Raw genomic sequence first — 25,440 nt, 5'->3', positions numbered from 1 at the left:
GCCTCATCGTTGTAAGCAGCAGTTGTCGACAGAAATGTCACGCTTTTCAATTGGTCGATATGGTCGTGACGTCCCGGTGCGCGAATTTCAAAAGGGGCCAATTGTACTTTGGCTAGTAACCATGCCACCAATTAAAGGGATCGTATAGTGACGCTCCAACTAAGCGGGACTGAGTTTAGATCATTGCTTAATTAACCATTTAGCCTAATTAAGCTTTCTAGTCAGACCAGATAAATAAATAAAACCGAGAAGGAATTTGGTCGAGTTCGGGAATCGAACCCTGGTCTCCGGAGTGTGAGACGAGCATGCTAACCACTCCGCCATGCCAGCTCGATGGTTCGGAATGAACAAAGGCGCGTCTAGTGAATACGGTGTCTTCCTTCACTCCCACCTCCCTCCCTTCCATTAAGGTGAGGTTCAGGTGCCCACCGAGATATGCGAGACAGATACATTTCCTTTCCTCAAAAACTAATTTACTGACAAGCAAGACATAGAGCCGAACGGGCGATGGCATTCTGTGGACTCCCTGGCAGCGTTGCGAGACGCTATCGCGTTCCACACTCAGAGGCGAAGCTTAGCATCGTAACCACACATCAGTGACACTAGCAGCTACACCGCGCATAAGGCGTTCGCCTGTCCGCGCTTTAGGTCAACAAAGAGCCCCCCTGAATTTTTGGCGACCTCTGTTGCTTACTCCGCATAGCCGTCGGAGAACAGTACAGGAGGGATGTCATTAGTTCGAAATTGCTGCCAATTGGTTATTTTGGCCTGTCCCGTTTTTGCGGGCTGCCTTTGCCAAAAGCGTGGTGCAGAGGAGGCAGTGGTCGCTTCCCAGAGAGTCCCTCATGTTCTCCCAGGTGGCGTCTCTAGTGTTCCTAGCCAGATATGTCAGGACACGTGTGGTGATGGCGGAAAACTTTTATTTGAAGGCCTAAAAAACAAAATTATGCAGCAGCACTGTGGGGAGCCTTCAGGCTGCCAGTTGTGGCGTCCAGGCCTTGCCTAGTCACGACTTCTTCTGGCCAGGTCACCAGCCGAAGTTGGAGATTCGGCTCGGTGCCGGTCAACGCAGCCTCCACTGGTGCGGACTGTTTATATACCAAGAGGTATGCGGCAAGTGTGCTGGGTAGGAGAATAGGATATGAGCGTAGTCAGCTCTTGGACTGTCAAATAAGTGGCAGGCCGGCGACTACGCTCCGCGGTGGAGGATGGCAAGACGTGCGGGAGTGAGAAAGGTATGGGCCTGAAGGTGGCGCCACAAGCGTTGGTGGAGCTGGGAAAGGGATTTGCGCGGAGGGGGCAAAGTGAGACGAGAGAGGCGGTAATGTGTAGTGATATCGTGGTACGAGAGGAGCGCGTCGCGCATATCCATTCCCGGCGGGGGCGGGCTTTCTCGGTCGGTCAAATCGCGAGGGATATAATTAGCCGGTTCGTTGCCAGGATGAGCCGCGTGAGCGCGCACCCAGATGATTTGGATGGGGCGAGAGAGGATGGTGTCTGAACGTAAGATCCCGATGGCCGGAGGTTCCACCCGTCCAACCGCATAGTTGTAGACCGCAGGCTTGGAGCCACTGAAAATTTATTCCGCAGAGGTCTGCGTGATGGCAAGGGCAATATCTGCCTGTTCGGCGTCTACAGAGGTCAAAGTGTAGACTGAGACAGTAAGAGTGGGTTGTAGAGAGTGGTCAGTGACTGCAAGAGTGTGGGATGGGTAGCGTCTGTACAAGGCGGCATCCACATAAGCCACGGCAGGTTTTTGTCCGTACTCACGCCAGTGCGTGGAGGCTCGCGCTGCTCTAAGGGAGGTGTGGTGTTGAGGATGCATATTCTTAGGGAGGGGTGGACGGTTAGGAGGGAGGAGACGTGGGAAAGGATGGGCAGTGAGGTCACGTGTCATGGGTCATCGAGTTGCCTACACGTGTGGGGCAAGCCGGATTCGTGAGCAACGTAAGACGAAGGGTGGAGATGAGCTCCACCAGCTTGCTTTCCCTGGCTTTCTGGAAGTTATAGCCCCAGTGAAGACTGGGCGTGTAGCAATCTCCAAAGGTCACAAGGGATCCCGCGTCAGCCAATTTGAGTGTACGATAGAAAATTTGCGGGGCGCATTATGCGTTGAGAACTATATTAACGGGTCGTGCCACCGGAGAGGCAGAACCCTGACAAGTGTGTATTCCTGCTCAGTCTCCAGGTCAAGATCGGCCTGAATCGCAGCGTATGCTTTATGGACCAGGTTGTAGGTCGAGGGGGGTGTGGGATGGCTAGCGTCTGTACAAGGTGACATCCACATAAGCCACGGCAGCTCTCCGTCTGTACTCACCCTCAGTGCTCGGAGGCTCGCGCTGCTCTGCGGAGGCACTGCAGGTACAGCTGGAGGTATGACCGTTTTTTGCAGGCTCTGAAGTCCCTGCATTTTCATTGAATGATTTCCAATTGTTCTAATTTGTTTGCTTTCTGAGAAGGTTTTCTGGCCATATTGATGTTTGTATTATTACAGTGCTGGGTAGCCACTCAGTCTGGGGGCCTTCGCAGCCCCAGCCGGAGGCTGCATCAACGCCGCGGCCATCGGGCCGGAACCGCTTTCTTCGACTGCCTGTCGGGGAGCTGCATTACGTTTTACCTGCAGGGGGGGGGGGGGTCGCAGAACACAGTATTTTTGATTCAAGAGCTGACCCAGGGTTGCACCGCCTTAAGGACACAGTCAGCCACCTGGGCCGCAATGTCGGGAAGCATTTCAGCTATGCGGACCTGAACATGTCTTTAAAGGACTCGCGGACCACAATCACGATTTGTTTCGGAGGGCTGCCACCCGCTCTTCCAACTGCTCGGCTCTACGCTCCAGGGCCTTGAAGCAGCCAGCGTCAACGGGGGCCAAATCGACCACTGTGTCCACGGTCCGCCGCAAGACACTAGGAGGCAAGATGATACTGAGGATCTGTCATCGCTATCCTCTGGCTGAGTGTTAGGCATGGACTGAGACGGCCCGACCTACTTGGCTTCCAGTTCTTGAATATTATGGACGAAAATTTGGTTTTGGCACTTGCCGCTCTAGGACGGATTCGGTGGGGGAAGACGGGGGCGTGGACCCAGAGACTAACCGACTCCAACTGCTCACCTAAGTTTTACCTTGTACCTTGGGGGGAGGGGGGGAAATCCTCGGCTTTGAAGACCGACGTCCTCTTCGGGTTCCCGGTGTTTACAAATTTAGGCGGCCCGGACTGGGCCTTCTTGGATTGGGGCTTCGGTGCCGGAGTCTCCTTGGATCCGGCCTTGGGCGTCGGGACCTTTTTCGGTCCCACCGTCTGCTTCTGCTTTGGGGTGGGTGGAGGTCCCGGCTTGATGACCCTGCGGTACTTTCTCGCGCAGCCAGCCGCCCTTGTGGGATCGCTGCCGCCGCAGATGAGGCAGCACGGGGAGCACTGATGTTCAGCTTGGCCGCTGTCAGTAGCAGCAGCAACCTTAGCCCCGCAGTGTTCACAGCGCCCACGCTGCCGCTGCGGGCAGGCGTCGGCACGATGCACCACCGTGCCACAGCGGGGGCAGGCAAGGATCGTCTTCTTTTACAAGCGGACGTGGAGACGCTCGCAACTATAAAGCACAGTCCGCGGCACTCTTGTCCCCACAAAGGTCATCACAGCAGTCTGTATTTTTCCCAGTTCGCGCACAGATATCACGTTGGGGTCCTCGCTCAGTTTTTTCTACACGCTTTCAGACGTCTCGTCCGGTGGTGCGGATATAAAGCCCTTGCGGAAGTCTCCGGAGAGCTTAGGGTGGCCCCGGAATAGTAGGTCGCGGTCTGCGACCGAAAGCATTATGTCCCGGAGCAGCTTCTCCGCAGCTTCATCAGACTGCAGAGCGCACACAAGAAGGTTTTGGTCCCACACGGGCCATACACACTTGCCGCGTCCCCGAGGATGCTGCGAACGGCAGCGCCGGCTTGACTAGGACCTAAGGTTGCCTTCAGGTCGGTGGTGCCTCCTGGCTGGAGCACCACAATAATTTATTCTTTGCCAATGCGGGGCGTGTGCTGTGGCCTCCATCGAGGCTGCTTGGCTTGTTCCACAGCAGCGCACGACACGTTCTCTCCCTGCGCACGCTCAGAGCGTCCCGCCACTCGCTGCTGGCCGGCGTCCGCGTTGGCATCCTTGGAGGCCGTCTTCATTTGTCCGCGCCACACGCGAACCATGTCTTGAAGATATTCTTCCTCGCTGGAAAGAGGCTCTTTAAGTTACACGGTTTCCATGTTGACGATCCTTAAGGAGGCGGGAACGCAGCCAGTTACTTCGCCCGGGACCGCCATAGCCGGGGAATCCCCGAACGCCGCCAGCGAAGTCCTTGCCACCGTTTGTCTTAGCGCCCTAGAGGCGTGGCGACGTCTTAAAGGCTCTGAAAATTCAAAAAAATTCAGCGCACTTTCCCAAATATGGAGTCCACGGATGCCCCTTAGGTTCCCAGAGACGATGGTGACAAGCTTGCTCGGGGAAAGAGTTGAGGACCGCAAACAGCAGCGATCATTTGCAGAGCCGACGTGGCGTCCCGCGGCTCCCGTTGCCGACCCCCGCGTTCGAGGTGAAGGGTGGGTGCGCTGCCTATCGAGAGTCGAGAACGAACTCAACGTTACAGATGCCGATCCACGTATAGTTGCGAGATATGCCATAGCTTTCGCTTTGTAACCAGGTTTAAAAGTAGTTGAACAGCACTTATTTTTTCAGCGCAATAGCGTTAAGGACCCCGTGTTGCAGAAAAGCCGGTGTCGTCGTCGCCGTCGGCCGTGAGCGAAAAATCCCAGAAGCATCAATAAAAAAATTGGCAGTGGCTTAGTTCAGCTATGTCAGGATATACGTAGCGAGAGGTAAAGCCAAAGGGATTGTTCGTAAAGTCCGCTTCGAATGTCCGAGTCGCACTTGCACTTTCAGTGAGTCTAATCACGTGATCGGTTACACGGCGGGCCTTCACGTCGGCCTCCATCGCCGCATCGCGTTCAAACGAGGCGAGCGCACGCCGCTCCGCGTCCCGGCGCCGTCTCTTGGCCAAGCGGTCCTCTCTCTGCTCCGGCACCTCAGCCTCTCGCAGGCCTTACGGGGCGCTAGGGGGCAGCCAGCGTTTGCCAGACGTGCGGCGCTTCGGCTCCGTCATTTTATGGCAGGAGCCACGGCTCAAGTCATCGGACCCCATCAATTTTGCTCCCTTTGGATTTGGCAAGTTCATCGGCATCTGTGGACACAAATTTCATCTAGGTGGGCCCACTTTTACAAATTTTAGAGCGAGTTTTCCTTCCCGTCTCCGGCGCTGACGCTAAGCCTAACAGCTGCGCCGGCGTTCGGCTGCAACGGGCCGCTTTCGGCAAGATGGCAGAAACGCTTCTGCAACGCGGCTATGACCCGGACGCCATGTCTTGGTCGACCGTTCCCGTCACTGTGGAACCCAAATCGGCGCCCGCGGACCCGATCCGCCATGAAAATCTTCTGCGTCTGCTTGAGCGCCGCTCCAGACGAGAGGCCAACGTAGAGGCGAACGCCACGCCAACCACCGGCAAGGCTGCTGCTACCCGCCAAGCTGGCCGTAAACCCGTGACCAAATGGAGGCCCAAGCCTCTACCAAAATTCAACCAAGACGACTTTGTCATCGTCATCAAGCCCCGGAAATCATTGACCATCCGGGACACCTTTCAATACGGCGAACTCTGCGCAGCGTTCGGCGCTTTCCTCGGGGCGCCTAACGCGCCCGAGTTGAGCCTCCTCCTATGCAAGGAGCAAAATTTGATCCCAGCTACCACCCGGAACGCTCACGTCGCAGACCGTCTGCTAGGCGAGTTTTCCATCAAATCGACCAAAGTAGATGTGCCTCTCGCCGGCCATATGAAAGAACATCAAGAGGACGTCTGCTATGGGGTCATTACAGTGGCCAACCAAGAGACGTCTGAGTCTTTCCAACCTTGCGTGCAGTGGAGGAGCGGCACTTTACTAGATATCCGCAAGTTCGGCTCCTCAAACAAGGCCAGGCTTACCTTTGCCGGCACGGTGAGGCCTTGATACGTGCACTACAACTCCCAGATTGTCACAGTGCAGCCATATCTCCGCACTATTCCGGCCTGCAGCTTGTGTGGAACTGTCGGCCATCGGGTGGACTCTTGCCCCAACCGAACCCAAGACAAGTGTGGCCTGTGTGGACAGCAGGCACCCGTAAAAGAGGGGGTGCGGACCCCTCACGAGTGTGAGCTAAAATGTGCGGTTTGTGGTGGTGGCCATGCCACGAACTCGCGGGACTGCACTGCTAAATATCGGCATACCAAGCCAGCCGCCCCTAAGGGCGGGAAATCCAGCGGGACGGGCAGGCAGCCACGTCACCCAAGCAGCACCGGCAGCGATGCTTCAAAACGGCAGACGCCTACCAGCGGGAAGGACGCCAAGGGCTGTCAAGTGGCACCAACGCCCCCACACGGCGGCCAGGAGAAGCAAGCCCGCTCCCAAGACAACAATGGCGCGACCGGCTCCTGGGCCAACGCCGTCAAAAATGGCCAACAGGTGAGAGGTTCAGGCAGGGTTGCCTCCTCCTCCCACCTCCTCTCCCCTCCCCCTCGCTCGGCGGCTGACGCTGAGCTCCACAACATTGTAGCTTCTCTCCGGGCACAAAACGAGATGCTACTTGCCAAAATTGAAGCCTTAGAGGCTAAAACAACTCCCCCTCCCCCTAGTAACTCCGACACGGACGCTATGGAGAGCGAGACGGCGGCGACGCCGGCTCTGGAACCTTCCCTTGCCGAACTCGAAGCCCGTCTTAATTCCAAATTTGGCACCCTGTTGGAGACAGCGATGAAACGCCTCATCGCTAGAGTCATGGAGGCTACCCCTCTATGATCGCTCAACACGTCGCGACTAACACCCGCCTTTCTCGCAGAGCCGGTCATCTTAAGGACGTATCTGGTCGGCCCTCCAGATTGTCCCGCCGAGTAAATGACCTTGACGGTGACGAAGACAGCTGCCCCCCTCTAGGTGCTGAACTTCAGCCCCTGGTATCTGGCTCAGGGGCCGCCTCACTTCCACCTCTCACCTCTAAATCTGAGCATGGCGGAACACCCCCGGTGTAGGCGCTCCCCCCTTTCCAAATCGGCTTCCCCCATTACGATTACTCAATGGAACTGTCGGGGGCTCCGGTCCCGTTCCAAGCGGGCCGACCTCCGACTTTTCCTTTCAACCTTTGAGCATTTGCCAGCCGTGGTTGCCCTCCAAGAGCCAGGGAAAGCCGCCGCACTAACAAATTATACGACGTTCCAGCAGGACCCCACGCCTTGTCTATTAGTCCATAGGAATTATACAGCCAACCAGGTCGACTTAGACATACAACTTGAATACTCCTATGTAATGGTGACCCTCCTCCCACTCCGCAAGCAGGATCCACCGCTACACATACTCATTGTATACTGCAATCCGAAATTGCCGAATGTATCATTCGCGGACCTCTTTAGCCGCGCGCTGAGAGTTGCGGGTCGGGACCCCCTCCTGATTGTGGGCGACTTCAACGCTCCCGCTCGGATGTGGGGTCACTGTCGTGAAGAGAAGCGGGGACGCAAGTTGGCGGAGCTTGCGTCAACGCTGGGCCTCACTCTTCACACTGACCCAGTCCACCCATCTCGTATCGGCAACTCCGTGACTAGGGATACCTGTCCGGACTTGACCTTCACCCGCAACATTCAGTATGCAGACTGGGTCAACACCGAGGAAACCCTCGACAGCGACCACTGCCTCCTGAACACAATAATTAGGACCCATCCTTTCGCACGACCAACAACGCAAGCCCGACTCTCAGATTGGACCAAGTTCAGGCAAAATTATAACACTACCACATCCATACATGAGCAAGGCTACCAGTCTTGGTCACAACATTTGGTCTCTCGCCTTCACTCCTCCGAAACTCAAATTCAACTCTCAGAGGCGGTCTCGGATGTGGACAACCACCTGCTCCACCTCTGGGAGGCCCGGCATTGCCTCGTCCATCGGTGGCGCCGGCAAAAGCACAACCGAAAACTTAAAGCTCGCATCGCCGAGCTCACTCAACGAGCGGCTGAGTATGCGGCCCAACTCGCCGACTCCAACTGGATGGCCCGATGCAATACGGCTGCGCGGCAAGTGTCAAGCCGGAACACGTGGCGGCTCTTTCGCGCCCTAATTGACCCAACGCAAACACGCACGGAAACTCAAAAACACCTCCAAAGAGCAATGCAAAGCTTTCAGGGCAACACAACTCAATTGGCGCACAAGCTCCGGGACCAGTACTTGTGCACCACCCAGGACCCCCGCGGGCCGGCGTACTCTTATGCAGGTTCTGAGAACGTTGAGCTGGATCAACCGTTTCAGCTCCACGACCTGAGGGCGGCCCTGACAAAAATGAAACGCGGCACCGCTCCGGGTCGGGACAAAATTAGTCAAATTGTTAGCCAACCTCCCCGACCTGGCATACCTGTCTTTATTGAATTACACTAACTCAATCTGGCTTGGGGAATTGCCACTCCCCATCGAATGGAAGACCGCCCTGGTCACCTTCATTCCTAAAGCTGGCAAGGCCATCAGCACGGACAACCTCCGCCCCATCTCTCTGACTTCCTGTGTGGGCAAACTCATGGAGACGATGGTACGTGACAGGTTGTCCGAGTTCATGGAATCCAAACACCTTTTCGCAGACACCATGTTCGGGTTTCGCCCACAAAGATCTGCACAGGATGTCCTGCTACAACTAAATCGGGATGTCCTCGATCCCGTCGAATGCCCTCACAATGACAAGGTCATACTCGCCTTGGATTTGAAGGGTGAATTCGACAACGTTACCCACGAGATCATTCTCACTCATCTCTCTCAAACTAACTGCGGCAAAAACGCCCTTCAATACATTCGGCAATGTTTAACCGACAGACAATCTTACATTCGAATCCAGGATAAAGAACATGGCCCTTTTCATTTAGGAACGAGGGGTACATCCAGGGCGCGGTGCTGTCTCCCATGTTGTTCAATTTGGCTATGATGCGCCTACGGGGCCAGCTGGGCGCTGTCGCCGGTGTGCAGCATGCGCTGTACGCCGATGACATCACCCTGTGGGGGGTTCCCTTGGAGACACTGAGGCCAACCTGGAGGAGGCGGCGACCATAGTGGACCGTTATGCTCGCCACTGCGGCCTCCAATGCTCCACCCAAAAGTATGAATTTGTGCTCATATGCCCCTCACCAAAGTGCACAGCCAAAATTTCATTGTCTCTTGAGACAGGTCCAAGTCCTGAACATATTGAAGTCCGGGTACTGGGGCTCTTCATACATCAAAACAGACGCTGAGAAACAAAATTGGCCAAACTCCGTCAGGTGGGGGACCAGGTAGGCCGCTTCGCCCGCCGGGTTTCTAACAAGCGTGGGGGGTAACGATGTAAGATCGCCTTGCGGCTGGCGCCTGCACTTGTAACCAGTCAAATTCTATATTCGACTCCATACCTCCACCTGCGGAAGCAAGACGAGGATTCACTCGAAGTCATCCTCCGCAAAATTATTAAGCGGGCTCTGGGCCTCCCCGTGAACACTTCCAACAAGCGCCTCCTGGGGCTGGGCATGGTGAACACATTTCGGAAGCTCCGGGAAGCCCGCTTGACCAACCAATACACACGTCTCTCAAAGACATCGTCGGGTCGCCGCCTGCTTGCCCGACTGCACATCCAACGCACCACTCTTATGGAAGAGCGCGTACGTATTCCATCCCAGTGGAGATGCGCCCTCCACGTGCGCCCTCTTCCCGCCAACATGAACCGTGAAGACCATAATGGCCGGCGCCTGGCGCGGGCGGAAGCCCTGGCCCGTTACTATGGATCGAAACCCGGCGTATTCTACGTGGATGCCTCCGGCTCCCACCATGGGGGATGGTACACGGCCGCAGTCGTCCACCAATCCAATACAGTGAACGGCCTTACTTTCCGAGCCCGTGACATAACACACGCGGAGTAGGTCGCCATTATGTTGGCTGCATGTGATTCCAATTCAAAAACAATTATTTCCGACTCGCGAGGGGCATGTCGGAACGGCGAGCAGGGCTGGGTACCATATCTAGCTTACCGCATTCTCCAAAACAGCGTCTACACCGGGGACCCCGCGCACCGGCGTATCGTTTGGGCTCCTGCTCACATGGGCCTTGAGGGAAATGAGGCAGCTGAGGCCGCCGGCCGCGCGCTCTCTCACCGGACATTCCCCTCCGACCCCGACGATCAGGAACTCGAATTCACTCCCGCTTACTCCTTTAAAGACATTGTTTTACATTATCAATCTGGCCATGGTCTTTATCCCCGCCCGAGTAAAGGTTTCTCAAAGGTGGAGGAGCGGCTTCTGCTTCGCCTGTATACCAGTACTTTGCTGTGCCCGGCAGCTCTCAAACACTTCGACCCTTCTTTCTCGGGCAGCTGTCCGCACTGTGCGGAGAAGTCTTCGGACATTTACCACATGGTGTGGGCCTGCCCCTCCAACCCTGCTATCCCCCCTCACCCCAACCCAACCCGGGAGGACTGGGAGGCGACCCTGCTCGGCTGCTCTGACCTGCAGGCCCAACGGTCCTTGGTCGCGCGAGCCCGGGCGGCGGCCGACGCGACTGGGGTCCCGAACTAGGGATATCCACCTAGTACTTGTAAGGGCTGGCCCCCTCTGGGTCAGCTCATGCAATACCTCCAGTAGTGCATATGTAAATAAATGTTTTCCACCACCACCACCGCAGGCCTTACGCCGCCTGAACCTGGTTAGAGCGCGAAAGCTATGGCGTACCGGGCACCTATAAGAGGCTTGGCGCCTGTAACGTTGAGTAGCGTTCAGGACACTGAACCCAATTGACGGCGATGGCCTATGGCTTCAGTGCCGCGTTTCTGCCACAACGTTGTCACTGCCAACATATGCAGCGGACTTCTGTCCCTACCGCCCTGTAGCTTAAAGCACGACTGAGGTGTGCATTGTTCCAAGAGGTCCAAGCACGTTCTTCGGTCTCCGCAGCTCGTTCTATCCTTCTGCTTACATTCCTTCGTTGATCCGCGGCACGATATGCAGAACTAGACGAAGAACCATTGTCATCCGAATCCACTCGCCTGGCGGCTCCGCTTCGTACTTACGACGCTTCTCGACGCGTGCGGCTCGTTCTTCCTCTGTCTCTTCGGCTGGCTGCCTCCTCTTGGTTTCGTTCCGACGACGAAGCCTGGCTTCTTTCAGTCTCTCTGACTCACTTTCCATACCTGCCGATGAATCCCACCGTTGTTGTTGTTACTGAAGGAAGGATGCAAAGGAAAGTGCGCGGGCCTGCCCACTGGCTCGAGCTGCGCCACAATCGCTGCCACGTGCAGACAGCTGAAAGATATGAGAAGGATTGAATTAACAGACGCGCGTCTACACAATTCCACCGCAACACCGCCTTTCCCATACAAGATGGTGTCAGCGCTGCGCCTAGAGTAGTCTGACCGAACTGTACACATCCTAAACATTTACTGCTCACCGAAACTTAACAACGTCAGGTTCAATGAAATTTTCACGCCAGCTATATCAGGCGGCGGGAAGGGATCCCCTCCTGATCGTCGGCGACTTCAACTCCCCGAGCAGGCATTGAGTGTAGCCCCGGGGAAAAGACGTGGGTGAAAGCTTGCGGAACTCCTTTCACAATTGGACTCACCCTCCACACTGACCTCGTCAACCAACACGTGTCGGCAATTCTATTCAACGAGATACTTGCCCGGACTTCACATTTCCATGCAACATACGCCGTGCCGATTGGCTGAATACAGAGCACAATCTGGGGAGCGATCGCTGTAATATCAACACAAATATTTACATGCGGCCCCTGAAACGCCCACTAACACAAGCTCGTGTCCCGGTCTGGACGACTTTCCGCACCTCTGTACCTATCGCAAACCTTCTCTTGTAGGGATGTGACGCCTTGTACAAATTGCACACGTCTACACTCACACAACACGAAAAGCAGATACACCTCACAGAAACACAAACGGACGTGGACAACCACTTGCTCCACCTTTGTGGGGCCCGCCGCAATCTCAACATACAATGGAAGAAACCGAAACATAACTGACGACTGAAGAAACTCATCCTCGAACTCACACAACAGGCAGCAGGATATGCTACTCAGCTAGCCGACACTAACTGGGTGGACACGTGGCTCCTGTTCCGCACTCTCATCGATCAAACACAAACACGCACAGACACCCAACGCCACTTACATAAGGCCTTGCACAACTTTACAGGAACGACCACACAGCTAGCGCACACTCTCAGGGACCGATACCTATGCACCACTAAGGACCCCCGGCCAACGGCGTACTCGTATACAGGCGAAGATGACACGGAGCTGGGCACCCCGTTCCAGCTCCACGACCTCCGGCCGGCTTTAAGCAAGATGAAGTAGGGCACTGCACCCAGGCGCGACAAGGTTACGGTCATGCTCTTGGCTAACCTTCCCGACGCAGCCTACGCAACGCTCCTCAAATACAACAATAGCATTTGGGACGAAAAGACTCCTCTCCACTGGAAGTCGGCTCTCGTGACCTTCATCCAGAAGACCGGCGTCAGCGTCAGCGACCAGTCAGAGCGCTATCTTTCTAGTTTAAGGTTTATTGGGCTTAAACGTCCGAAAGCTACTAAGGCGCTGCCTCGTGGCAGTGGCACCTCGCTTCTCTCCGTTGGCGGGTGGTTCTGTGAGATCTGCTGCACGCGATAGACTGTCCGCGTCGGCCACCACTCACAACGTTATCTTCATAGTTTAAGGTTTATGGCGCTTAAACTTCCCAAAGTTACGCAGGTCCTGCCTCGAGGCAGTGGCACCACGCTCCTCTCCATTGGCGGGCGGAGCTGTGAGATCTGCTGCCCGTGATAGACTGTCCGTGACAGGTACCACTCAGAGCGTTATCATTCTAGCGGCTTAAACGTCCCTAAGCTACTAAGGTGCTGCCTCGTGGCAGTGGCACCACACTCCTCTCCGTTGGCGGCCGGTGCTCTGTGATTTGCTGCACGCGACAGACTGTGCGCGTCAGCCACCAGTCAGAGCGTTGTCTTTCTAGTTTAAGGTTTGTGGGGCTCAAACGCCCCAAAGCGACTCGGATGCTGCGTAGTAGCAGTGGCACCACGCTCCTCTCCGTTGGCGGGCGTTGCTGTGTGATTTGCTGCACGCGACAGACTGTGCGCGTCAGCCACCACTCAGAGCGTTAATTTTCTAGTTTAAGGTTTATGGGGCTTAAACATCCCAAAGCGACTCAGATGCTGCGTAGTAGCAGTGGCACCACGCTCCTCTCAGTTGGCACGCGGTGCTGTGTGATTTGCTGCACGCGACAGACTGTGCGCGTCAGCCACCACTCAGAGCGTTAACTTTCTAGTTTAAGGTTTATGGGGCTTAAACATCCCAAAGTGACTCGGATGCTGCGTAGTAGCAGTGGCACCACGCTCCTCTCCGTTGGCGGGCGGTGCTGTGTGATTTGCTGCACGCGACAGACTGTGCGCGTCAGCCACCAGTCAGAGCGTTATCTTTCTAGTTTAAGGTTTGTGGGGCTTAAACATCCCAAAGCGACTCAGATGCTGCGTAGTAGCAGTGGCACCACGCTCCTCTCCGTTGGCGGGCGATGCTGTGTGATTTGCTGCACGCGAGAGTGTGGCGTCAGCCACCAGTCAGAGCGCTATCTTTCTAGTTTAAGGTTTATTGGGCTTAAACGTACGAAAGCTACTAAGGCGCTGCCTCGTGGCAGTGGCACCTCGCTTCTCTCCGTTGGCTGGTGGTTCTGTGAGATCTGCTGCACGCGATAGACTGTCCGCGTCAGCCACCACTCACAACGTTATCTTCATAGTTTAAGGTTTATGGCGCTTAAACTTCCCAAAGTTACTCAGGTCCTGCCTCGAAGCAGTGGCACCACGCTCCTCTCCATTGGCGGGCGGAGCTGTGAGATCTGCTGCACGTGATAGACTGTCCGCGTCAGGTACCACTCAGAGCGTTATCTTTCTAGCGGCTTAAACGTCCTTAAGCTACTAAGGTGCTGCCTCGTGGCAGTGGCACCACACTCCTCTCCGTTGGCGGCCGGTGCTCTGTGATTTGGTGCACGCGACAGACTGTGCGCGTCAGCCACCAGTCAGAGCGTTGTCTTTCTAGTTTAAGGTTTGTGGGGCTTAAACGCCCCAAAGCGACTCGGATGCAGCGTAGTAGCAGTGGCACCACGCTCCTCTCCGTTGGCGGGCGGTGCTGTGTGATTTGCTGCACGCGACAGACTATGCGCGTCAGCCACCACTCAGAGCGTTAACTTTCTAGTTTAAGGTTTATGGGGCTTAAACATCCCAAAGCGACTCGGATGCTGCGTAGTAGCAGTGGCACCACGCTCCTCTCCGTTGGCGGGCGGTGCTGTGTGATTTGCTGCACGCGACAGACTGCGCGTCAGCCACCACTCAGAGCGTTAACTTTCTAGTTTAAGGTTTATGGGGCTTAAACATCCCAAAGCGACTCAGATGCTGCGTAGTAGCAGTGGCACCGCGCTCCTCTTCGTTGGCGGGCTGTGCTGTGTGATTTGCTGCACGCGACAGACTGTGCGCGTCAGCCACCACTCAGAGCGTTAACTTTCTAGTTTAAGGTTTATGGGGCTTAAACATCCCAAAGCGACTCAGATGCTGCGTAGTAGCAGTGGCACCACGCTCCTCTCCGTTGGCGGGCGGTGCTGTTTTATTTGCTGCACGCGACAGACTGTGCGCGTCAGCCACCAGTCAGAGCGTTAACTTTCTAGTTTAAGGTTTATGGGGCTTAAACGCTCCAAAGCGACTCGGATGCTGCGTAGTAGCAGTGGCACCACGCTCCTCTCCGTCGGCAGGCGGTGCTGTGTGATTTGCTGCACGCGACAGACTGTGCGCGTCAGCCACCACTCAGAGCGTTAACCTTCTAGTTTAAGGTTTGTGGGGCTTAAACGCCCCAAAGCGACTCGGGTGCTGCGTAGTAGCAGTGGCACCACGCTCCTCTTCGTTGGCGGGCGGTGCTGTGTGATTTGCTACACGCGACAGACTGTGCGCGTCAGCCACCACTCAGAGCGTTAACTTTCTAGTTTAAGGTTTATGGGGCTTAAACATCCCAAAGCGACTCAGATGCTGCGTAGTAGCAGTGGCACCACGCTCCTCTCCGTTGGCAGGCGGTGCTGTGTGATTTGCTGCACGCGACAGACTGTGCGCGTCAGCCACCACTCAGAGCATTAACTTTCTAGTTTAAAGTTTATGGGGCTTAAACATCCCAAAGCGACTCAGATGCTGCGTAGTAGCAGTGGCACCACGCTCCTCTTCGTTGGCGGGCGGTGCTGTGTGATTTGCTGCACGCGACAGACTGTGCGCGTCAGCCACCAGTCAGAGCGTTAACTTTCTAGTTTAAGGTTTATGGGGCTTAAACGCCCCAAAGCGACTCGGATGCTGCGTAGTAGCAGTGGCACCACGCTCCTCTCCGTTGGCCGGCGGTGCTGTGTGATTTGCTGCACGCGACAGACTGTGCGCGTCAGCCACCACTCAGAGCGTTAACTTTCTAGTTTAAGGTTTATGGGGCTTAAACATCCCAAAGCGACTCAGATGCTGCGTAGTAGCAGTGGCACCACTATCCTCTCCGTTGGCAGGCGGTGCTGTGTGATTTGCTGCACGCGACAGACTGTGCGCGTCAGCCACCACTCAGAGCGTTAACTTTCTAGTTTAAGGTTTATGGGGCTTAAACATCCCAAAGCGACTCAGATGCTGCGTAGTGGCAGTGGCACCACGCTCCTCTCCGTTGGCGGGCGGTGCTGTGTGATTTGCTGCACGCGACAGACTGCGCGTCAGCCACCACTCAGAGCGTTAACTTTCTAGTTTAACCCATTAGGGACCAAGAAAAATCTAACAGAGGGATTTTCTTCATTTTTTGCACATAATACTCTCATATAAAGAAAAAGAAATTGCTGAAATTTCGTCGCGATTGCTTTATTCCTTCCAGAGGTTACACAGGTGTACTTTTTATAGTACACTGGGTCTTCCCCATAGCACGTGTGGCTACTTCACTGCATTCCTATTGGTGGCGTGAATTTTGTTATTATGTCTGCGATTTTTACGCAGGGTGATATAACACTTGTTGCAGGCCATCATGAATATTTTCTGGCTATACTGGCACCGCAGTTATCCTACTTTGCACGGAAAGCTTTCTCCTTTTCAAAGAAGCATCAGATACGATTGAGCCAGAGTGTCTGCGAACCGCTGGTTACTGCATGTCAAGGTGTAGATTATAATGAGTAACGTTCTTACCAAAACAAAAATAGTCAGCAGGCTCGTCTCTAGCAATTTGGCAGATTGTTCAGGCTTTTACAATTGCAAAGTTGGGATTTGGTGTCAACAACCACTATCACTTTTTGTCCCTGATGCTGATATACTGGCAGTAGATGGCTTGATGCGAAAGGTCGACACCTGCCATACCACTGTTGTAAAAGGAAAGGAGTCTTGGCTTTAAAAAAATCTGTTTTTCTTGTGCTATAGGCAACCACCACCACTCTACAAAACACGTGGGCTCACTGCTGTTGTAGTTGCAAGCCATAGTTACTATACTGTTGATCGTAGACTTCAATAAACGCATGTAACCTATACTACTGAAGCAAAAATCGATGTTTCATGGCTGCTTCTATTTCATCGCTTTCTTTGGCCCGAGTGGACACTTCCTAAATCCGTTTTGGCGAACGGTTCCTCTAGCCCTAAATTCCTCCCAGTGGAGCGTTACAAGAATGTCTTGAGAGGTAAAAAAATTACAAAAAAAAGATGAAATGGTCACTAATGGTCACTTCAGGTGATGGTCACCTCAGGTGACGACAGGACAATACGCGCTTCCAAATGTTTCATTTCTGAACTCAAGTACTTTCCGCAGACGGTGTGAATGGCATAACAGTAACTGGCTGCTCTGCAGAACCTTCAGTTCTTATAACCAAACTTCATTACAACCAATTAAAATCATACCGTCATCATATTCAAGACCGCTAGCGGCAAGTAAGCAGCCTCCGAGGCCTTGCTGACCAGACAAAGTAATTTTTCCAAAAAATTGGCAGGAACCATAAGATCTATGAACTGGAATAAATAGGCGCCGTTCTGCACACAGGAAGACCCAGTGTACTATAGAAAGTACAGCAGTATGTAAATCATCACAGAGCAAAAAACCCCAAAGGTGCGGGGCATTCAAAGCATCCATTGTTTACTTTCATCTTTCGTGCTGCTCTATACCTGAAACTAGCGTAATATGTACATAAATGCGGCCGTGAGAAAATTATAAGCAAACAACTACCGGTGCAGTTCGTGGGAAACAAATATCCTGAAGTTTCACCACGGAAAGCTGACATACTGAGCAGAGGAAGTGCGCCAAATTAGTTAAAGGTGGTTCGCCAATCCCCTGTTGACAAAAGTATGCCCTACTTGAAAAGAAAATTCCAGTCTTTGATGGTGAAATTATAAAAAATTTAACTGTACTTTTAAAAGTACGCTGGGCGCTAATGGGTTAAGGTTTATGGGGCTTAAACATCCCAAAGCGACTCAGATGCTGCGTAGTAGCAGTGGCACCACGCTCCTCTCCGTTGGCGGGCTGTGCTGTGTGATTTGCTGCACGCGACAGACTGTGCGCGTCAGCCACCACTCAGAGCGTTAACTTTCTAGTTTAAGGTTTATGGGGCTTAAACATCCCAAAGCGACTCAGATGCTGCGTAGTAGCAGTGGCACCACGCTCCTCTCCGTTGGCGGGCGGTGCTGTGTGATTTGCTGCACGCGACAGACTGTGCGCGTCAGCCACCACTCAGAGCGTTAACTTTCTAGTTTAAGGTTTCTGGGGCTTAAACGCTCCAAAGCGACTCGGATGCTGCGTAGTAGCAGTGGCACCACGCTCCTCTCCGTTGGCGGGCGATGCTGTGTGATTTGCTACACGCGACAGATTGTGCGCGTCAGCCACCACTCAGAGCGTTAACTTTCTAGTTTAAGGTTTATGGGGCTTAAACATCCCAAAGCGACTCAGATGCTGCGTAGTAGCAGTGGCACCACGCTCCTCTCCGTTGGCGGGCGGTGCTGTGTGATTTGCTGCACGCGACAGACTGTGCGCGTCAGCCACCACTCAGAGCGTTAACTTTCTAGTTTAAGCTTTATGAGGCTTAAACATCCCAAAGCGACTCAGATGCTGCCTAGTAGCAGTGGCACCACGCTCCTCTCCGTTGGCACGCGGTGCTGTGTGATTTGCTGCACGCGACAGACTGTGCGCGTCAGCCACCAGTCAGAGCGTTAACTTTCTAGTTTAAGGTTTATGGGGCTTAAACATCCCAAAGCGACTCAGATGCTGCGTAGTAGCAGTGGCACCACGATCCTCTCCGTTGGCGGGCGATGCTGTGTGATTTGCTGCACGCGACAGAGTGTGGCGTCAGCCACCAGTCAGAGCGTTATCTTTCTAGTTTAAGTTTTGTGGGGCTTATACGTCCCAAAGCTGCTAAGGTGCTGCCTTGTGGCAGTGGCACCACGCTCCCCTCCGTTCGCGGGCGGTGCTCTGAGATCTGCTGCACGCGATAGACTGCGCGTCAGCCACCAGTCAGAGCGTTATCTTTCTAGTTTAAGGTTTGTGGGGCTTAAACATCCCAAAGCGACTCAGATGCTGCGTAGTAGCAGTGGCACCACGCTCCTCTCCGTTGGCGGGCGATGCTGTGTGATTTGCTGCACGCGACAGAGTGTGGCGTCAGCCACCAGTCAGAGCGCTATCTTTCTAGTTTAAGGTTTATTGGGCTTAAACGTCCGAAAGATACTAAGGCGCTGCCTCGTGGCAGTAGCACCTCGCTTCTCTCCGTTGGCGGGTGGTTCTGTGAGATCTGCTGCACGCGATACACTGTCCGCGTCAGCCACCACACACAACGTTATCTTCATAGTTTAAGGTTTTTGGCGCTTAAACTTCCCAAAGTTACACAGGTCCTGCCTCGAGGCAGTGGCACCACGCTCCTCTCCGTTGGCGGGCGAAGCTGTGAGATCTGCTCCACGTGATAGACTGTCCGCGTCAGGTACCACTCAGAGCGTTATCTTTCTAGCGGCTTAAACGTCCCTAAGCTACTAAGGTGCTGCCTCGTGGCAGTGGCACCACACTCCTCTCCGTTGGCGGCCGGTGCTCTGTGATTAGCTGCACGCGACAGACTGTGCGCGTCAGCCACCAGTCAGAGCGTTGTCTTTCTAGTTTAAGGTTTGTGGGGCTTAAACGCCCCAAAGCGACTCGGATGCTGCATAGTAGCAGTGGCACCACGCTCCTCTCCGTTGGCGGGCGGTGCTGTGTTATTTGCTGCACGCGACAGACTGTGCGCGTCAGCCACCACTCAGAGCGTTAACTTTCTAGTTTAAGGTTTATGGGGCTTAAACATCCCAAAGCGACTCGGGTGCTGCGTAGTAGCAGTGGCACCACGCTCCTCTCCGTTGGCGGGCGGCGCTGTGTGATTTGCTGCACGTGACAGACTGTGCGCGTCAGCGACCACTCAGAGCGTTAACTTTCTAGTTTAAGGTTTATGGGGCTTAAACATCCCAAAGCGACTCAGATGCTGCGTAGTAGCAGTGGCACCACGCTCGTCTCCGTTGGCGGGCGGTGCTGCGTGATTTGCTGCACGCGACAGACTGTGCGCGTAAGCCACCACTCAGAGCGTTAACTTTCTATTTTAAGGTTTATGGGGCTTAAACATCCCAAAGCGACTCGGATGCTGCGTAGTAGCAGTGGCACCACGCTCCTCTCCGTTGGCGGGCGGTGCTGTGTGATTTGCTGCACGCGACAGACTGCGCGTCAGCCAGCACTCAGAGCGTTTACTTTCTAGTTTAAGGTTTATGGGGCTTAAACATCCCAAAGCGACTCAGATGCTGCGTAGTAGCACTGGCACCACGCTCCTCTCCGTTGGCGGGAGGTGCTGTGTGATTTGCTGCACGCGACAGACTGTGCGCGTCAGCCACCAGTCAGAGCGTTAACTTTCTAGTTTAAGGTTTAAGGGGCCTAAACGCCCCAAAGCGACTCGGATGCTGCGTAGTAGCAGTGGCACCACGCTCCTCTCCGTTGGCAGGCGGTGCTGTGTGATTTGCTGCACGCGACAGACTGTGCGCGTCAGCCACCACTCAGAGCGTTAACTTTCTAGTTTAAGGTTTATGGGGCTTAAACATCCCAAAGCGACTCAGATGCTGCCTAGTAGCAGTGGCACCACGCTCCTCTCCGTTGGCGGGCGGTGCTGTGTGATTTGCTGCACGCGACAGACGGTGCGCGTGAGCCACCACTCAGAGCGTTAACTTTTTAGTTTAAGGTTTATGGGGCTTAAACATCCCAAAGAGACTAAGATGCTGCGTAGTAGCAGTGGCACCACGCTCCTCTCCGTTGGCGGGCGGTGCTGTGTGATTTGCTGCACGCGACAAACTGTGCGCGTCAGCCACCAGTCAGAGCGTTAACTTTCTAGTTTAAGGTTTGTGCGGCTTAAACGCCCCAAAGCGACTCGGATGCTGCGTAGTAGCAGTGGCACCACGCTCCTCTCCGTTGGCGGGCGGTGCTGTGTGATTTGCTGCACGCGACAGACTGTGCGCGTCAGCCACCACTCAGAGCGTTAACTTTCTAGTTTAAGGTTTATGGGGCTTAAACATCCCAAAGCGACTCAGATGCTGCGTAGTAGCAGTGGCACCACGCTCCTCTCCGATGGCGGGCGGTGCTGTGTGATTTGCTGCACGCGACAGACTGTGCGCGTCAGCCACCACTCAGAGCGTTAACTTTCTAGTTTAAGGTTTATGGGGCTTAAACGCCCCAAAGCGACTCGGATGCTGCGTAGTAGCAGTGGCACCACGCTCCTCTCCGTTGGCAGGCGGTGCTGTGTGATTTGCTACACGCGACACACTGAGCGCGTCAGCCACCACTCAGAGCGTTAACTTTCTACTTTAAGGTTTGTGGGGCTTAAACATCCCAAAGCCACTCGGATGCTGCGTAGTAGCAGTGGCACCACGCTCCTCTCCGTTGCCAGGCGGTGCTGTGTGATTTGCTACACGCGACAGACTGTGCGCGTCAGCCACCACTCAGAGTGTTAACTTTCTATTTTAAGGTTTTTGGGGCTTAAACGCCCAAAAGCGACTCGGATGCTGCGTAGTAGCAGTGGCACCACGCTCCTCTCCGTTGGCAGGCGGTGCTGTGTGATTTGCTGCACGCGACAGACTGTGCGTGTCAGCCACCAGTCAGAGCGTTAACTTTCTAGTTTAAGGTTTATGGGGCTTAAACATCCCAAAGCGACTCAGATGCTGCGTAGTAGCAGTGGCACCACGCTCCTCTCCGTTGGCGGGCGATGCTGTGTGATTTGCTGCACGCGACAGAGTGTGGCGTCAGCCACCAGTCAGAGCGTTATCTTTCTAGTTTAAGTTTTGTGGGGCTTAAAGGTCCCAAAGCTGCTAAGGTGCTGCCTTTTGGCAGTGGCACCACGCTCCCCTCCGTTCGCGGGCGGTGCTCTGAGATCTGCTACACGCGATAGACTGTGCGCGTCAGCCACCAGTCAGAGCGTTATCTTTCTCGTTTAAGTTTTGTGGGGCTTAAACGTCCCAAAGCTGCTAAGGTGCTGCCTTGTGGCAGTGGCACCACGCTCCCCTCCGTTGGCGGGCGGTGCTCTGAGATCTGCTGCACGCGATAGACTGCGCGTCAGCCACCAGTCTGAGCGATATCTTTCTAGTTTAAGGTTTGTTGGGCTTAAACATCCCAAAGCGACTCAGATGCTGCGTAGTAGCAGTGGCACCACGCTCCTCTCCGTTGGCGAGCGGTGCTGTGAGATCTGCTACACGCGATAGACTGTGCGCGTCAGCCACCAGTCAGAGCGTTATCTTTCTCGTTTAAGTTTTGTGGGGCTTAAACGTCCCAAAGCTGCTAAGGTGCTGCCTTGTGGCAGTGGCACCACGCTCCCCTCCGTTGGCGGGCGGTGCTCTGAGATCTGCTGCACGCGATAGACTGCGCGTCAGCCACCAGTCTGAGCGATATCTTTCTAGTTTAAGGTTTGTTGGGCTTAAACATCCCAAAGCGACTCAGATGCTGCGTAGTAGCAGTGGCACCACGCTCCTCTCCGTTGGCGGGCGGATCTGTGCGATTTGCTGCACCCGACAGACTGTGCGCGTCAGCCACCACTCAGAGCGTTATCTTTCTAGATTAAGGTTTGTGGGGCTTAAACGTCACAAAGCGACTCAGATGCTGCGTATAGCAGTGGAACCACGCTCCTTTCCGTTGGCGGGCGGTGCTGTGAGCTGCACGCGACAGACTGTGCGCGTCCGCCACCAGTCAGAGCGTTATCTTTCTAGTTTAAGGTTTGTGGGGCTTAAGCGTCCCAAAGAGCCTCAGATGCTGCGTAGTAGCAGTGGCACCACGCTCCTCTCCGTTGGCGGGCGGACCTGTGCGATTTGTTGCACCCGACAGACTGTGCGCGTCAGCCACCACTCAGAGCGTTATCTTTCTAGATTAAGGTTTGTGGGGCTTAAACGTCACAAATCGACTCAGATGCTGCGTATAGCAGTGGAACCACGCTCCTTTCCGTTGGCGGGCGGTGCTGTGAGCTGCACGCGACAGACTGTGCGCGTCTTGCCACCAGTCAGAGCGTTATCTTTCTAGTTTAAGGTTTGTGGGGCTTAAGCGTCCGAAAGAGCCTCAGATGCTGCGTAGTAGCAGTGGCACCACGCTCCTCTCCGTTGGCGGGCGGTGCTGTGTGATCTGCTGCATGAGACAGGCTGTGCGCATCAGCCACCACTCACAGCGTCATCTTTCTAGTTTAAGGTTCATGGCGTTTAAACATTTAAAACCGAATCAGTGCTATCCGCGTCTGCCGCCACTCACACCATTATCTTCCTATTGTAAACCGTCTGCTTATGAGTCATGCATTGGTGCAGCAGGTGAAACATATCTATTTTCACCCATTCCTCGGACCGGAAAGGCACCATCATGTCAATCAGACTGTTAGAGGAACGTTAGATGCTCAATATACCGCAAAAATAAAACACCTTCCATGCTGCGCACAAATTTGGCACTTTCTTTAGCGAATTTCTTTTACTCAGCTTGAAAACTACATTGCTGGTCTGAATTCTTGCCCTCATTCTTCTTGTGCCCCTCGCCGACTGTGACTCACGCAGAAACAGCCACGGAAGCGAGCTTCGAGCCGGCTTCCGCGTACCCGATGGATATGTTCGAGGTTGTCGACAGCACCCCAGACACCGACGGCTCCCCCAGCACAACCGCGGAGACAGTGGACGATTTCCAGAGGGTGGTGTCCGGAGGTTCTTTCCAGGTCGTGAAAGATATTCGGGAAGAGCACGTACCTCCAGAAGACATCCGGGACCTCGCCGTGAACGATGCGCGCCCGGGAAAGAACAATGCTCTCCTGGTGCAGCTAGCGTGGACGTGGCCAGGAGCTCACCTGACGTATGGAACGGGTAAGCACTTTAAGAAGAGACGTGTACTGTGGATGTCACGGGAGCTTGATACATTTATTAGGCACAGTATTCCTCAACGAAGAACTGTGCAAGTAGCGACCGAATCATGGGACAGTCACATCGATGGCGGGGCGACAGCAGATGAGAGAGGGAGGGAGGATTTTAAAGTTCGTTTTTTTTCTATTTTCGTGATTGTGTTCGCTCTAAGCTCAAGTAGCATTAATGAATAGTCCATAAAAATCGGCTTTCTTTCCACGCGTGCTGTATTATGTTGAAGACTGCTATGCACCGTAAAATACGTTCTCTAAATAAAACTGTGTTCTTTTAGATAAATATAACCCTGCGTTTTAACGGAGGCTGAAATACGCACAACGGTTTGTCCTTCCGCTATCGCCACAGTACTATTATCCAGTAGCGCTGTGGAGAACTTTAGAAACATTTAGAGAGGCTATTAGAACGGTTGGTTGTTCTTCGGGCTCCTCAGAGAACTGTCTCATATCCCCCTACCACTTTAAATCGAATATCTCGGTGAATCCGAAATTTCGCTTCTAGCTTATTAAATAAAGACCAGTGCCGTTGTGGTAGCCAGCAGGCACACCAAAGATGCTCATATGTCTCCAGTGACGGGATGCCGGAAATGGCTTGTGATGTACTGCGCCTTGTGTTTTAGGCAGCATATCGAAGATTGACAGCAACTGCCCCCGACAGCAGTATTACCGTTTCTTTAACAAGCCTATGTGCAGTAAGAAGCGCAACCAACACACATGGATAAAGAAAAGGTGCACAGGAATTTTACATATCTTGCACATACATGGTGGAAAGTAAATAAATTGAACTGAACCCTCAAATTGTGAGATACATGGTGCGGGAAACCTCTTGCACAGCGGAACGAATTACAACTTTCAAAAATTCTCGCATCAGAATAACGCGCATCAGAAGAGGCGTATGGTTGGAAAAGGTACCTGGCTAAACGTGCTCGGAATTCACGATCATTTCGTGGTTCTGCGAGTCAGTTGTTTCAACATGCGACATTTTTAGGCGTGATCTGACTCACCTTACAAAGGTGAGGAAACACACCTTTCTACATTCGGCACGCTATCAAACACATTGTTTTTGATCGACATACGTATGCAGTTGACGTTAGGGTATCTATCTGGCAAAAAGTTAACTCACGTTTTGACCCATCACGACTACTACATGTAAGAGGGACCGATTGACACTCATGGCATATTGACCGAGAATGAACCCTTTTAATGTTCTGGCGTGCAGTATATACAGGCACAACAGCCACATGACTTCTGTGAAAACTGGGCGAGGGAAACGAAAACACAGCGCTTATCTCAGAGGATATCAATGTCACAGCTTATGATGATGTCGCACTGCATGGTGTCCTGTTTCCCCTTCAAGGACGTTACTTTTTCGCAGCTTCCTCCCTGGACATTCGAGCCGGAAAACACTACTCTGACCTAGACGCTGACTTCGCAAACCAGGCTCAGATCACGGAAGCCGATGTCGTAAAGGGCAACCTAGACCCACTGCCATCCGGCGAGCGGCACATAATCACTTTATCGCTTCCTCCCACGTTCTCCTCGCTTGAGGAAGATGGCACCCGGAACTGGGACTTTCACCTGGCAGCTAGAGTTGTTAACAGCGATGGACTGAAGTCAAATATTTCGAACGTTGTTTCAGTCTTTTACGAACCTCGGGCTACCACCACGAAAGCCAAGACAAGGGCCACTGCGACACAGGTCACGACGACGGAAGCTGTGGACGCAGCAGAAAAAAGCAGTGAGAAGTCATCTTTCGTGTCGTCACCCTTGTTCTGGGTTGTGCTTTCTTGCATCGCAGCGCTGATGGTGGCTGTCATCCTGGTCGCGGTGTTGGAGGTACTGAACCGGAAGGAGCAGGAGGAGCTGTACACTTTTTCTGTAAAATAAATGTCAAAAAATCTTTTGCGCCTTGGGAAGGCTCCTAACTCCCAAATGTCCAGGAGACCTCTA

The 25,440-nt window shown here is 53.9% G+C and overlaps 1 protein-coding gene across 1 annotated transcript in view; it reads left to right on the top strand.

Moving 5' to 3' along the window:
- The window catches only part of LOC149346289 (calcium-activated chloride channel regulator 3A-1-like), a 297,787-nt gene extending 272,410 nt beyond the window's left edge, over nt 1-25,377 (top strand). The window contains exons 12-13 of the mRNA XM_089541280.1: nt 23,141-23,440; nt 24,866-25,377. Of these exons, the coding sequence (XP_089397406.1) occupies nt 23,141-23,440; nt 24,866-25,377 (812 nt within the window). The remainder of the gene's footprint in view (nt 1-23,140; nt 23,441-24,865) is intronic.
- The last annotated feature ends 63 nt before the right edge of the window (nt 25,378-25,440 follow it).

The sequence above is a fragment of the Amblyomma mixtum genome, chromosome 4 (genome assembly GCF_055824585.1).
Source record: "Amblyomma mixtum isolate Tamu chromosome 4, ASM5582458v1, whole genome shotgun sequence".
Classification (NCBI taxonomy): Eukaryota; Metazoa; Arthropoda; class Arachnida; order Ixodida; family Ixodidae; genus Amblyomma; species Amblyomma mixtum.
The sequence above is the reverse complement of the archived record's forward strand: the minus strand, read 5'-3'. Positions and strand labels throughout refer to the sequence as shown.